Raw genomic sequence first — 12,588 nt, 5'->3', positions numbered from 1 at the left:
GTTAAATTGTTTTCTAAGTTCATTATATTATTTCATTGAAACATCTCAGGTACCACATACACACACATATATACACACACATATTCATATATACACACACATATAGACACATATACACACACATATATATATACATACACAGACACATATACACATACACATACACTTATAGACACATATATACATACACACATACACCTATACACATATATATACATACACACATACACATACACAACATACACGTATATATATACATACACACACACACACACACACACACACACACACACACGCACACACACACACATTCCTTAGGGATTTTTCACTTGTTTTTTGTTTTTCACTTGTCAGGGTCATTTTTCCAAAGCATTTTTAATTTTATGTTTCTAACAACAAAATAAAGTATAACAAGGTTAAACAAAAACCATCACATGGAAGTTGGACAAGGCAAACCAACAGAAGGAAAAGAGCCCCAAAGAAGCCACAAGAACGAGAGACCTACATGCCACACGCTCAGGCATCCCATAAGTACACTAAACTGAAAGCCACAGTTTATATGCAGAGGACTTGGTGCGAACCTGTGCTTGCCGCCCCAGTCTCTGTGAGTTCATATGAGCTTTTCTCAGTTGATTCTGAGGGACTTGCTCTCCTGGTGTCCTTCCTCCGTCCCCTCTGACTCTCAGGACCTTTCTGCCTCCTCTTCTGCAAGGTTCCCTGAGCTCTTAGGGAAGGGATTTGATGGAGACATCAAATTTAAGGCTGAGTGCTCTAAGGTTTCTCTCCCCCGATCTCTGTGTGTGTGTGTGTGTGTGTGTGTGTGTGTGTGTGTGTGTGTGTGTGTGTGTGTGTGTGAGAGAGAGAGAGAGAGAGAGAGAGAGAGAGAGAGAGAGAGAGTGGATCTCCGTATTTTTCTCATCTGTTGCAAGAGGAAGCCTCTCTGATGATGGCCGAGTAAATCCCTGATTATGAGTATAGCAGAGTATCATTAGGGGTCATTTTCTCATTCTTATTTTAATTGTTTTTATTTTTAAAGACTGTTTATTTGGTATTTGCTTGGTAGTGTCCCTGGGCTATCTAGTCTCTGGTTCTTGGCCCTTCAAGCAGTCTTGGGTATGGGTCCTATATTAGGTCAAATCTATTTCTGGCTTTAAAAGATGGCTTGTTTTTTTTTTTTTTGTTTTTTTTTTTTTGTGTGTGTCCGCATTATAGGAATATTGCAATACGGTCCAGCTGGATTCTGGGGTAGATTATCGGAAAAGGGAACTCACCCCTGCCGGGAAACTCTACTACCTGTAAGTGTTCTCTTTGTGTGTGTGTGGTTTTAAAGTTTTTTTTAGCTTATAATTTAATGACTTACCAGGAAAAGATTAAGAAAATAAGTGCTTTATTAGAACCCGAAAGACTAATCTGGGTTTTATAATTTTTAAACAATGTAATGCTGTTAACTTCTTTATACTGCTTTCACCATTCACATTTGCGTCCTTTCGGATGTGCGATTGGGTGAAACCTTAATTATGTTTTTGGGGAGGAAGTGACAGATGGTCAGGAAGTAATGAGTGTCCCCTCAAAAGAGGCTGTGACATTAAGAGAGTATCTTTACTGTGCTAGAGGAATTAATTATTTGTGGACATTTCTGACAAGTGTTCCATCCCCGTCCCCCCGAAGTTGTTGCCGTATTTTGTTGGACAATCTGTCTGTATTTACTGTTGTTGATTGACGCCCATGCATAACTGATACAAAATGTATCCTATACGCAAATGTAACAGTATATCTTGAAGTCCTTCACAAGATCTTCCTGAGCAGAAGCAATTTATCTAATAGATGTATTCAGCACATGTAGTTAAGTTATTGCTGAGAAAACAAATACAGTCTGTTTGAAAATGTCACTTGCGAGGACCCCGGGCAGGAAAAAGTGCTTTCTAGATGCAACTGTTGTTCAGTGTCTGCCAACAGTGTTTGGCGCACCGTGGGCTCTCAGGAGCTGCATTCCAGGCCTAATTGTAATTTCACTAAAGGGCATGTTTCTGGTAATTTAAATTTTGATGACAACGTGCCTAAGAGAGGTTGAGGAAACTTCTTGTCTTGCCGCCTTGTAAGCAGAAGTACTTACTGTTTCTGAAGCAGAAATTAGTCGGGGAAATCGCATAATTAAAATTGCATACTTTATAGCGCAGCAAAGGGACTGTTGCAGCTTATATCCAGAGGCTGATGATTATCATAGCTGCTTCTTCACCCGCCCTTAAGTAGTCTTTAAAGTACTTTATGATTCTTAACTATTCTCTGAACGCTATTGTCTGCTCTCACGTGGACGCTTTCTTCCCGGATTCTTTTATCTTGAGTTTTTTGGACCCTTTATTTTTTCTGATGCTAATAACCTTCCCCTGACTTGCTGTGGCCCATTCCGTGTTGTTTCCAGGAGGTAGTAAGTGTCAATAAGTGGTTACTTCCTCGATTCTTTCTTCAAAGGACTATTCCCTGTTTTTAGGCAAAGTACTATGGAAAAATTAAAGTATTTCTTGGTGAGGAATTACTTACATGAAGAAAATGGGCTGGGGCCTAGGTCTGTCTGAAGAGCTGGCTGTGCAGGTATGAGGACTGGGATCCCAGCAGCCTTGGAAAAGCTGGATGTGGCCATATGTATCCTGGCACACAGTGCTAGGGACGTGGAGAATCGAGGCTCTGGGCTCCCTGGCCAGGCAGCATAGTCGGGTCTCTAAGGTCTAAGAGACACTGTCTCGAAAAATATGATTGAGGAAGTTGCCAGACATCGGCACGCACACGTCTGCATCATGAAGTCTCTGTCACGGTGCTAACACTGCCTCAGTAGGGTTTCTTGAGGTAAAAAAAAAAAAAAAAAAGCTGCTTTTGCTGAAAGCATAGACATTTTACCTAACCCTGGGGTATCCAGTTATTTTCCTGATTTTATTTTTTTTTAATTTAATTATTTTTATTTACTTTCTTGTGTGTATGTATGTGTTGACACGTTTCATGGAAGTTCATGCACTCACACGCATTTCTCAGGAGCATGTGGAGGTCAGAGGTGGCTGCTCTGTGGGTTCTGGGGATCAAAATCAGGTATTCGGCTTTTGGAGCAAGTACCCTCTGAGCCATCTCATCTGCCTGCCCACGACGAGGGGACTCTAGCAGAGCGAAACTCAGTTTCTAAGACATGCAGTGGGTAAACACAGACTCACGCTAACATCTCGGAGTCCAGGAAACCAGGCTGTACAAGGGAACCCTGAGATACGGCAGAGTAGCAGGCTCAGAGTGTACCCCTTACGTCCTCAAATGAGCCCTCAGGCAGAACTCCTTCATGGCCAGGGGTATAGGTTCCCTGGAGCCAAGGTTACGTACATACAGATGGCCGTAAGCTGCCTAGATTGGGTGCATGGAGCAAAGTTCAGGTCCTCTGCTAGTGCAGCCTTGTCCTCCAAGCCACCCTTCCAGCTTGGGGCTTTTGTTTTGAGACTCTCTCTCTCCGTTGTCCTCGCTACCCTGAATTGTCTCTGACAGCAAGCGGGTCTTGAACTTGTGAGCTTCCTGCCTAATCCTTCTGAGCATCTGTGATTACAGAGCCCCAGACCCAGCTCAGCTTATCTTATAGCAAACATTACTGCATTTCCCCTCGTAACCGACTCTCGAGTTCTGTGCTGTTCTCTTGCCCTGTCAGACGTGTTCCCCTCATTACTCTCTGGACGAAATCTTTTGTAAATATATGATCCAGACTACTCCCTGTCTGTTTCACTGGAAGGAGAACCGAGCTTCTCCCCCCAGTGCAGCACCTACAAAAACCATTCCCACACACGATCATTAATTACATGGAAATATTCAGACGAGAACAGTGTATTCTGGCTGTGGATCAGAGGCTTGACTAGAAAGTCATTAGCTCAGCACTTCACTACTTCAGGCCTCCAAAGGCACTGAAATACGTCCCAAGCCAGAACCCAAATAATACTAAAAACTGCCAGAGTTCATTCAGAACAACCTGCAAAGTTGGCCTGGAGTGAGGCGTACAGCTCAGAATATTGTCTGCTCCCTGAGAACTGACTCACACGGGCATTGCCTGTTCACTTGTCATGCCTTTCAGTTGGAGGTGTGTGTGTGTGTGTGTGTGTGTATGTGTGTGTGTGTGTGTGTGTGTGTTCAGTGCGTGTGCTCGTACCATGGCATGCATGTGGAGGTCAGAGGGCAGTCCCGGGTATCAGCCCTTGCCTTCTGATTTGTTCAAGTCAGGGTCTTGTTTGTTATTAAGCTGCCTGCTCCGGGCAAGCTGGCCCTTGAGCTTCCAGGAGACCTCCCACTGCTGTAGGAATGTTAGGATTACAGGCGCACAACCTCATATGCAGCTCTACACTAGGTGCCGGATCCAAAGTCAGGCTTGTGCAGAGAGCATGTTTAGCTTTTGAAACACCACCGCCTGCCCCCAGCCTCTAGACTGCCTGTCTAAGTAGGTCCCAGAGTGGTCGCTTAGGTCAATGTCAGCAAGTTGCCAGCAACAGAGAGTTTGAGTGTAAATGCTCAAATTTGCACCTGGCTGAAACCAGCCTGTCCCTATCCAGGTTTTCCTCCTGTAGTACTGTACCTTTAGTCCTCCGACAAGCACAGTTTCTTTCTGGGTTCTTGCTGAGGTGGTCTGTTAAAACCAGGCGGTTCCATTAGGTTTTGGATTTCTCATTTGTATCTGTGGGGCCACCTGGAGCACTGACTTATTTTGAACCTCATGGAACTTGTCATGCATGACCCGTGTCACACTTACCCAGGAATTTACTCACCTCAGATTAGCTCTTTGTGTGGGGCTGGTAGCAGGAGAGGGTATCTTTTTGTACATGCAGTGACCACGTCTGTCCAGCAGGGGGCACAGCCATGGAGGTGGCCTCATGGGATGCTGCCCTGGCCATTTGTGGTCTCTTCTGCAACAGGACGGTCCAATGGTTTCCTGAAGAGAGAGTTTCTGACCACCTTAGTCTCACGTTTCCTGTTTGTTTTTCATTTGCTTTTAGGAACTAAGAAGTGTGAGGTCTTTCTGATAAGTCTGTGGAAGGATCTAGAATGGGACATTCTTAGCACACAATCCATCTTTCCCAGACTTACATACACCTCCATTCTCAGCACATCAGTCATGGCCTCACGGGAAGATTTGATTTCATTTTCTTTTAAATTGTGTGTGTGTGTGTGTGTGTGTGAGTGTGTGTGTGTGAGTGTGTGTGAGTGTGTGAGTGTGTGTGAGTGAGTGTATGTATGAGTGTGTGTGTGAGTGTGTGTATGAGTGTGTGTGATGTGTGTGTGATGTGTGTGTATGAGTGTGTGTGAGTGTGTGTATATGAGTGTGTGTGAGTGTGTGAGTGTGTGGTGTGTGTGATGTGTGTGTGTGTGTGAGTGTGTGTGTATGTGTGTGTATGTGTGTATGAGTGTGTGTATGAGTGTGTGTGCTGTGTGTGTGATGTGTGTGTATGTGTGTGTATGTGTGTGTGAGTGTGTGTATGAGTGTGTGTGATGTGTGTGTATGTGTGTGATGTGTGTGAGTGTGTGTATATGAGTGTGTGTGAGTGTGTGTGAGTGTGTGTGAGTGTGTGTATGTGTGTGTGAGTGTGTGTGTATGTGTGTGTATGTGTGTGTGAGTGTGTATGAGTGTGTGTATGTGTGTATGAGTGTGTGTGATGTGTGTGATGTGTGTGTGTATGAGTGTGTGTGAGTGTGTGTGTATATGAGTGTGTGTGAGTGTGTGAGTGTGTGGTGTGTGTGTATGTGTGTGTGAGTGTGTGTGTATGTGTGTGTATGTGTGTATGAGTGTGTGTATGAGTGTGTGTGAGTGTGTGTGTATGAGTGTGTGTGAGTGTGTGTATATGAGTGTGTGTGAGTGTGAGTGTGTGTGAGTGTGTGAGTGTGTGTGAGTGTGTGTGAGTGTGTGTATGTGTGTGAGTGTGTGTGAGTGTGTGTGTATGTGTGTATACTGGGGCTGGCTCACAGGTTCAGAGGTTCAGGCCATTATCATCATGGCAGGAAGCATGGCAGTGTCCAGGCAACAGTGTGCTGGAGAGGAAGCTGAGAGTTCTACATCTTCATTCAAAGACAGCAAAAGGAAATTGTTTTCCAGGCAACTAGGAGAGGGCCTCCTTCCACCCATGCCTCTGGCACATCCTAGAAGTGCCCCCCACCTGCCCACTGCTGACTGTTCTTGTCTCCTCTCTGCTCTTCATATCTCTGAGTCCCACTCCTGGCTTCCCTCCCTCTCCTCTCTCACACCCAGCTCCCTTCCTCCATCTACCTCCACTATCTCTGTTATTTCTCCTTCTGAGAAAGACTCAGGCATGCTCCGTGAATCTCGGGCCCTCCTTGTTTCTTGGCTTCTTTGGGTCTGTGGATTGTAGTGTGGTTATCCTGTGCTTTATGGCTAACATCCACTTATATTCCATGCGTGTCCTTTTGGGTCTGGGTTACCTCATTCAGGATGATGTTTTCTAGTTCCATCTATTTGCAACATTCATGAAGTCTTTGTATTTGATAGCTGAGCAGTGCTCCATTGTGTGAATGTACCACATTTTCTGTATCCATTCCTCTGTTGGGGGACATCTGGGTTCTTTCCAGCTTTTGGCTGTTATGAATTAGGCTGCTATGAGCATAGTGGAACATGTGTCCTTGTTATATATTGGAGCATCTTTTGGGTGTATGCCCAGGCATGGTATAGCTGATCTTGAGGTAGAACTATTGGAAATTTCCTCAGAAAATGCTAAATTGATTTCCAGAGTGGTTGTACAAGTTTGCACAGCAATGGAGGGGTGTTCCCCTTGCTCCATGTCCTCACCAGCATGTGCTGTCCCTTGAGTTTTTGATCTTAGCCATTCTGATGGATGTTCTTTACAGACCTTGAAAGAACAATTCTGAACTTCATATGGAAAAACAAACAAAAAAAAACAAAAAACAAAACAAAAAACAAACTCAGATAGCTAAAACAATCCTGTACAAGAAAAGAACTTCTGGAGGTGTGGTGGGCATTCCCAGCAATGGCCTGACTGTATCTGGAATGAACTACAATCCAGAAATGGAGGGCTCACCTGTGATCTAGATCTGCAGGCATTGTGACTATGAAAAGCTTAGGCCCAGGTAAAGTGTACAGAGACCTTTAATCTCTGAGTTCAAGGTCAATCTACAGAGCAAGTCCTAGGACAGCCAACCTCAGCTAGTGAAGGAGCTGGAAAATAGAAAGCTGGTGATAGTGTAATAGAACAAGGGGAGTATGTTCCAGCCCCAGCAAACAGCAGAACTTGGCAGCTTCAGCCATGTGGTTGATTTAGAAGAGAAGAGCATCACTGAGGTGAAATCTTCTGGGAAGTGTTTTCTGAGAGCACAAAGAAGTTGTGTTTCAGAGATAGCCAAGGTTGTACCTTATGCTGTGGCTGGACTTGGTAATGTGTAAGAGTCACCCGGGTGGTACTGGTTTTGAAGGCATAAAGGGGTCATGAAGAGCAGCTGAGGCTGGGCGCTGTGAGAGGCCATGGAAGGCCGTTGGTGAAGGTGCAGCCTCAGTTGCAGTTGATGACCCAGGACTGAAGCGGTCATGCAAAGGAATTGGGGCTTGGCACCATGAAGAGAGTCTGTGAGAGGCTGTTGGTGAAACATAGCTGCAGAGGAAGACCCCTGTGTATTGGAAATGTGAGTACCATGGGCTGGTCACCAAGAACAGCAGCGACAGTGGAGTGGATCAGCCTGAACCTAGAATGAGTGCTACAGAGGGCAGAGCTGGAGAAGTGACACCAGCCATTCGGAGGAGCCCAGAAGATCATGTGTGGATCCCAGACCTTGGAAGAAGCTATAAAGCTGACTTTGCCTCAGAGACTCCAAGACGGTAGAGATACCAGAGCCAAGGAAAGCCGCTAACAGGAAGGAAGAACTGTGTTGCAGTCACCAAAGCTGAAGACACTTGGACATCAGACGTGGAGATGTAGAGTTTGGAGTCTGCCCAGCCGGTGTTTGGTCTTGCTTTGGTCCAGTATTTCCTCACTGTGACATTTTTGGAATGGTAATGTATATATCCTGTTATGTCCAAAGTATGTGATGTGCTTTTTGATTGTAAAGAGGATTGCAGTTAAGAGACTGCATGAATCTCAGCAGAGACTTTGAACTTTGGACTTTTAGTACTCTTGAGACTGCTACAGACCATGGGATTTTTTAAGTTGGACTACATGCATTTTGCTTTATGCTATGTTTAGGTATGCCCCCCCCCACTCATGTGTTTGAAGAAGCCTGTGGGGACCAGGGAGTGGAATGTGGTAGTTTGAATATGGTTGGCTCATAGGGAATGGCACTGTTAGAGATGTGGCCCTGTTGGAGCAAGTGTGTCACTGTGAGGGTGGGCGTTCAGATCCTCCTCCTAGCTTTCTGGAAGCCAGTCTTCACCTGACTGCTTTTGAATCAAGATGTAGAACTCTCAGCTCCTTCTGCAGAACTATATCTGCCTGGACACTGCCATGCTTCTGCCTTGATGATAACGGACTGAACATCTGAACCTGTAAGCCAGCCCCAGTTACATGCTGTCCTTATAAGAGTTGCCTTGGTCAAAGTGTCTGTTCACAGCAATGGATACCCTAACTAAGACAGGAGGATACCCTAACTAAGACTTCAAGCAATATTAAAAACGGCATGGTATTGGTATAGAAACAGACAAATTGATTAATGGAATCTAATCGAAGACCCAGAAATAAACTCACACACCTATGAACATTTGATTCTTGACAAAGAAGCCAAAACCATACAATGGAAAAGAGAGAGCATCTTCAGCAAATGGTGCTGGTCTGAGTGGCGTTGTGCATGTAGAAGAATGGAAATAGATTCATATTTATCACCCTGCACAAAGCTCAAGTCCAAGTGGATCAAAGACCTCAACATAAAACCAGATACACTGAATCTGATAAAATAGAAATTGGGGAATAGCCTTGAACTCATTGGCACAGGAGACAACCTCTTGAATAGAACACCCATAGCTCAGGCACTAAGATCAACCATTAATAAATAGCATCTCAAAAAACTGAAAAGCTTCCATAAGGCAAAGGACACTGTCAATAGTACAAAATGGCAGCCAATCTTACTTTCAGCTGAGGGCTAATATCCAAGATAATAAAGAACTCAAGAAGTCAGACGCCAACAACTCACAAAGCACAATAAAAATGAGGTACAGAGCTAAGTAGAGAATTCTCAGCTGAGGAATCTCTAATAGCCAAGAAATACTTAAAGAAATGTTCAACACCCTTAGTCACCAGCGAAATGCAAATCAAAATGACTCTGAGATTCCACAGACCTGGGATTTTTGCGTTCTCTGCCTCTGAGTTCAGATTACCTCCTAGTCTTTTATGGATCTCGGCAGAAGTGTCTTAGTCAGGGTTTCTATTCCTGCACAAAACATCATGACCAAGAAGCAAGTTGGGGAGGAAAGGGTTTTATTCAACTTACATTTCCACTTGCTCATCACCACAGGAAGTCAGGACTCAAGCAGGTCAGGAAGTAGGAGCTGATGCAGAGGCCATGAATGGATGTTACTTCCTGGCTTGCTCCACCTGGCTTGCTCAGCTTGCTTTCTTATAGAACCCAGGACCACCAGCCCAGGGACAGCACCACCCACAATGGGCTGGGTCCTCCCTCCTTGATCACTAATTGGGAAAATGCCTTACAGCTGGGTCTCATGGAGGCATTTCCACAGCTGAGGGTCCTTTCTCTGTGATAACTCCAGCTTGTGTCAAGTGGACACACAAAACCAGCCAGTATAAGAAGCAAGACATCTGAGTCAGAAAGACGGGATTTTATTTGTCTTTTACAGAGAGCAGTGTTAATATTTGTCATTCCTTCCTGGTGCCCAGGTCTCGTGGGTGGGAAGGAGTTTCCCAGGCCCAGATGATTCCAGAACAGGCCTTGATTCCTGCGCCCTGAGAGGAGCTCTGGCTTGTGCGGAACCCATCATTTTCCAGCCAGAAGGAAAATGTCTGCTTTTTGTCTCACGTGTCACACTGTCTCGTCTCAGTACAATCTTGGGGAGAGTGAAGGCCTTGTCTTCTCAGCACCCCAGCTCAGTGTATAGAAGAATATAGACCATGAAGACCTCCAGAGGGCCATCTCAGCAGGCCACTTATCAAAGCTGAGAACCTTTATTTCAGTTGGCTTCCATCTTCCAGACTTGTCCCCACTGTGACTTAATTACTATGCAGCATCCCTATGGAACCCACGTCAGTGGGCTAGTGCTTCATGGCTGTCTTAACTGCGGGAGTGCGGGGAACCTCCTGAAAATGAAGAATATATGATTTAGTTACTTTAGACATAACCTATATTCATCAATTTTCACTTAGCTATATATATATATATATACATACACACACACACACACACACACACACACATATATATATATATATATATATATATATATATATATATATATATATCACATCCATCCTTTGAACAGATTTCAAATATCACTTTCTTCTTAAATACTTCTTCAGGAAAAGCTCCTCCCCACAGCTGTTCTTAGATTTCCTTGCCAGAAACAACTTTTCCAACAAGAGAATCATTTTGGTGGCTGAGTCTTTGAGGTCCAATTCTTAATGGGCCACAGCTACTTGACACAAAGAGCCCTCTGGCGCTCTCTCCAAGGCCGGAGCTCAGTTTGAGGAAGAAAAACCTGAGAAGGAAGGATGAAACTCATCTCACACCCCCCACAGCACAGCTAAAACACCCGGTGCGCGCTCTCTCTCTCTCTCTCTCTCTCTCTCTCTCTCTCTCTCTCTCTCTCTCTCTCTCTCTCTCGCGCCCATCAGCTGCGAGGTCCGCGTTGTCAGTAATGTTTCCTACACCTGAAACCTTGGCATCATTTTTTTAGACGAGAATTTTAATTAATTTTATAAGCGCTTGGGTGTTGTGCCTCCATGCTGTATATCGTGTGAGTGCCTGGTGTTCTCAGAGGCTAGAAAGAGAGTCTGATCCCCTGGAACTGGGGTTACAGATGCTTGTAAACCACTATGTGTGTGGGGCGGCAGACTATGAAAAGTACCCTGATTCCTGGTCGAGATTGGCCGAATCCCCAGGAGACCTTAAAAGGGATGGAAGGAGCATTCCCAGTCTCCTAAGATATCAAGCCCTCACATAGCTGTGCCCCTCCCCACAGACCCCTCTAGAGAGGTTTGAGACAGATCAGTCATGTAGGGCAATACCCCAAGCCCCTCCTCCACAGGTCACATAGGCTGAAAACAGATCAGTCATAGAGATAGGACCACGCCCCCAAATATGTAGATGAGGTCTTCCCCAGCTCTCAGGCTAAACCAATAGGAAGTACCTGCTGTCAGACACTGACCCATCCCAAAACTGTACTTAAGAGTCCTGTTCAGGATTAAAGGTGCACGAGAATCACTCCGTTGTCTGAGAGCTTCTGTCACAAGAGCTGTAACACTGCCACTTGGGGAAGAGATCTGCTCTCCCAAAATCGCCACCAGAAGCCCTCCTGCACCGCTTGCTGGCTAGCCAGTCCTCTGCTGGCTAAACCCAGCCTGAAACAGAGGCAGGACAGCACCTGCCTGAGTTCCTGTCGCTTCTCTTGATCCCGCTCACCTAGCCAGACCAGAGATCTCTGCGGAAAACCTCAGGCCCACACATGTGGGTCCTGGTTATTGAACCTGGGTCTCTTTGAAGAGCAGTCTTAACCACTAAGCCATCTTGACAGGCCCTTAATTTTGACCAGGAACCATGTGTCTGCTTGTGTCTGTTTGTGGGTGTGTGCATATGAGTGTGGGGCCTGCAGAGGCCAGAGCATTGTAGTTAAAGTTATAGGCAGTCGTAGCTGCCTCACATGTCAGTCCAACGCAGGTGCTCTTAAGAACTAAACCATCTCTCTAGTCAAACATTGGCAGAATTGTAGCCCCTGCCTGGAAGGTTGCCACTTCCTGGTTGGGAAGGTATCCGAGACATCATGGGACCCCTTCACCATACCCCACAGTCGTAAGCCAGGTAACCCTTCCAGATGTTGGTACTTTGTATTTTGAACCTCACGCTGTTTGTCACAGTGAGAGGCCTTTTGTCTCTCCCAACAGTGCTCTGAACGTCCCAGTGTACAACACGCTTTAAAGCTCTTCTTACATTAGTGCCTTTTTCCTTTCAAATGAACTCATCCCCAATTTTATTTCAGTGGCTTTAATACTATCATAAAAGGCAACGTTTTTTTTTCATATTGATCTTGCCGAACTGGCTTATTAGATTCTCAGTAGAGACCCTAGAATTTTCTAAATACAGATGATTTCAGGCAAGATGGACACCTTTTATTTACTTTTCTTGTCTAAGTTTCCTCCTAGTGCAGTGCTGAGAAGAGATGAGAGAGAACAAGCCCTGTCTAGTTTCGGGCTTCTGGCAAATGACCTCGGTTTGGCCATTACTTACCCGGTTGTGTCTGGGTTTTCATAGCTGCCTCTTACCAGTGAATCGTATTCTTTTCTTGGTTTGCTGAGCATTTCTGTGATGTTAGGTTCTGCCTTTACTAAGATAATCGTGTGATTTGGGTCCATTGTCATATTAACACACTTGATGCCACTGATTGATTTTTTGGATTTTAGATTG

At 45.0% G+C, this 12,588-nt stretch overlaps 1 protein-coding gene across 7 annotated transcripts in view; it reads left to right on the top strand.

The window, feature by feature from the left end:
* Afg1l (AFG1 like ATPase) overlaps positions 1 to 12,588 on the top strand; it is a 169,532-nt gene that overhangs the window by 116,808 nt on the left and 40,136 nt on the right. For 5 of the 7 annotated variants that reach the window (XR_015645025.1, NM_001037656.1, XM_087598244.1 and 2 more), the window contains 1 exon segment: positions 1,213 to 1,295. The exons of the other annotated variants lie outside the window; for them this stretch is intronic. Coding sequence is in view for 4 of the 5 variants with exons in the window: in NM_001037656.1 (NP_001032745.1) it covers positions 1,213 to 1,295 (83 nt within the window). In the remaining variant the exon portion in view is untranslated. 7 annotated transcript variants of the gene reach the window in all.

This window comes from Rattus norvegicus, chromosome 20, assembly GCF_021556685.1.
Source record: "Rattus norvegicus strain SHRSP/BbbUtx chromosome 20, alternate assembly SHRSP_T2T, whole genome shotgun sequence".
Lineage (NCBI taxonomy): Eukaryota > Metazoa > Chordata > Mammalia > Rodentia > Muridae > Rattus > Rattus norvegicus.
Note: the sequence above shows the minus strand (reverse complement) of the source record. Positions and strands in the feature narration are given on the sequence as shown.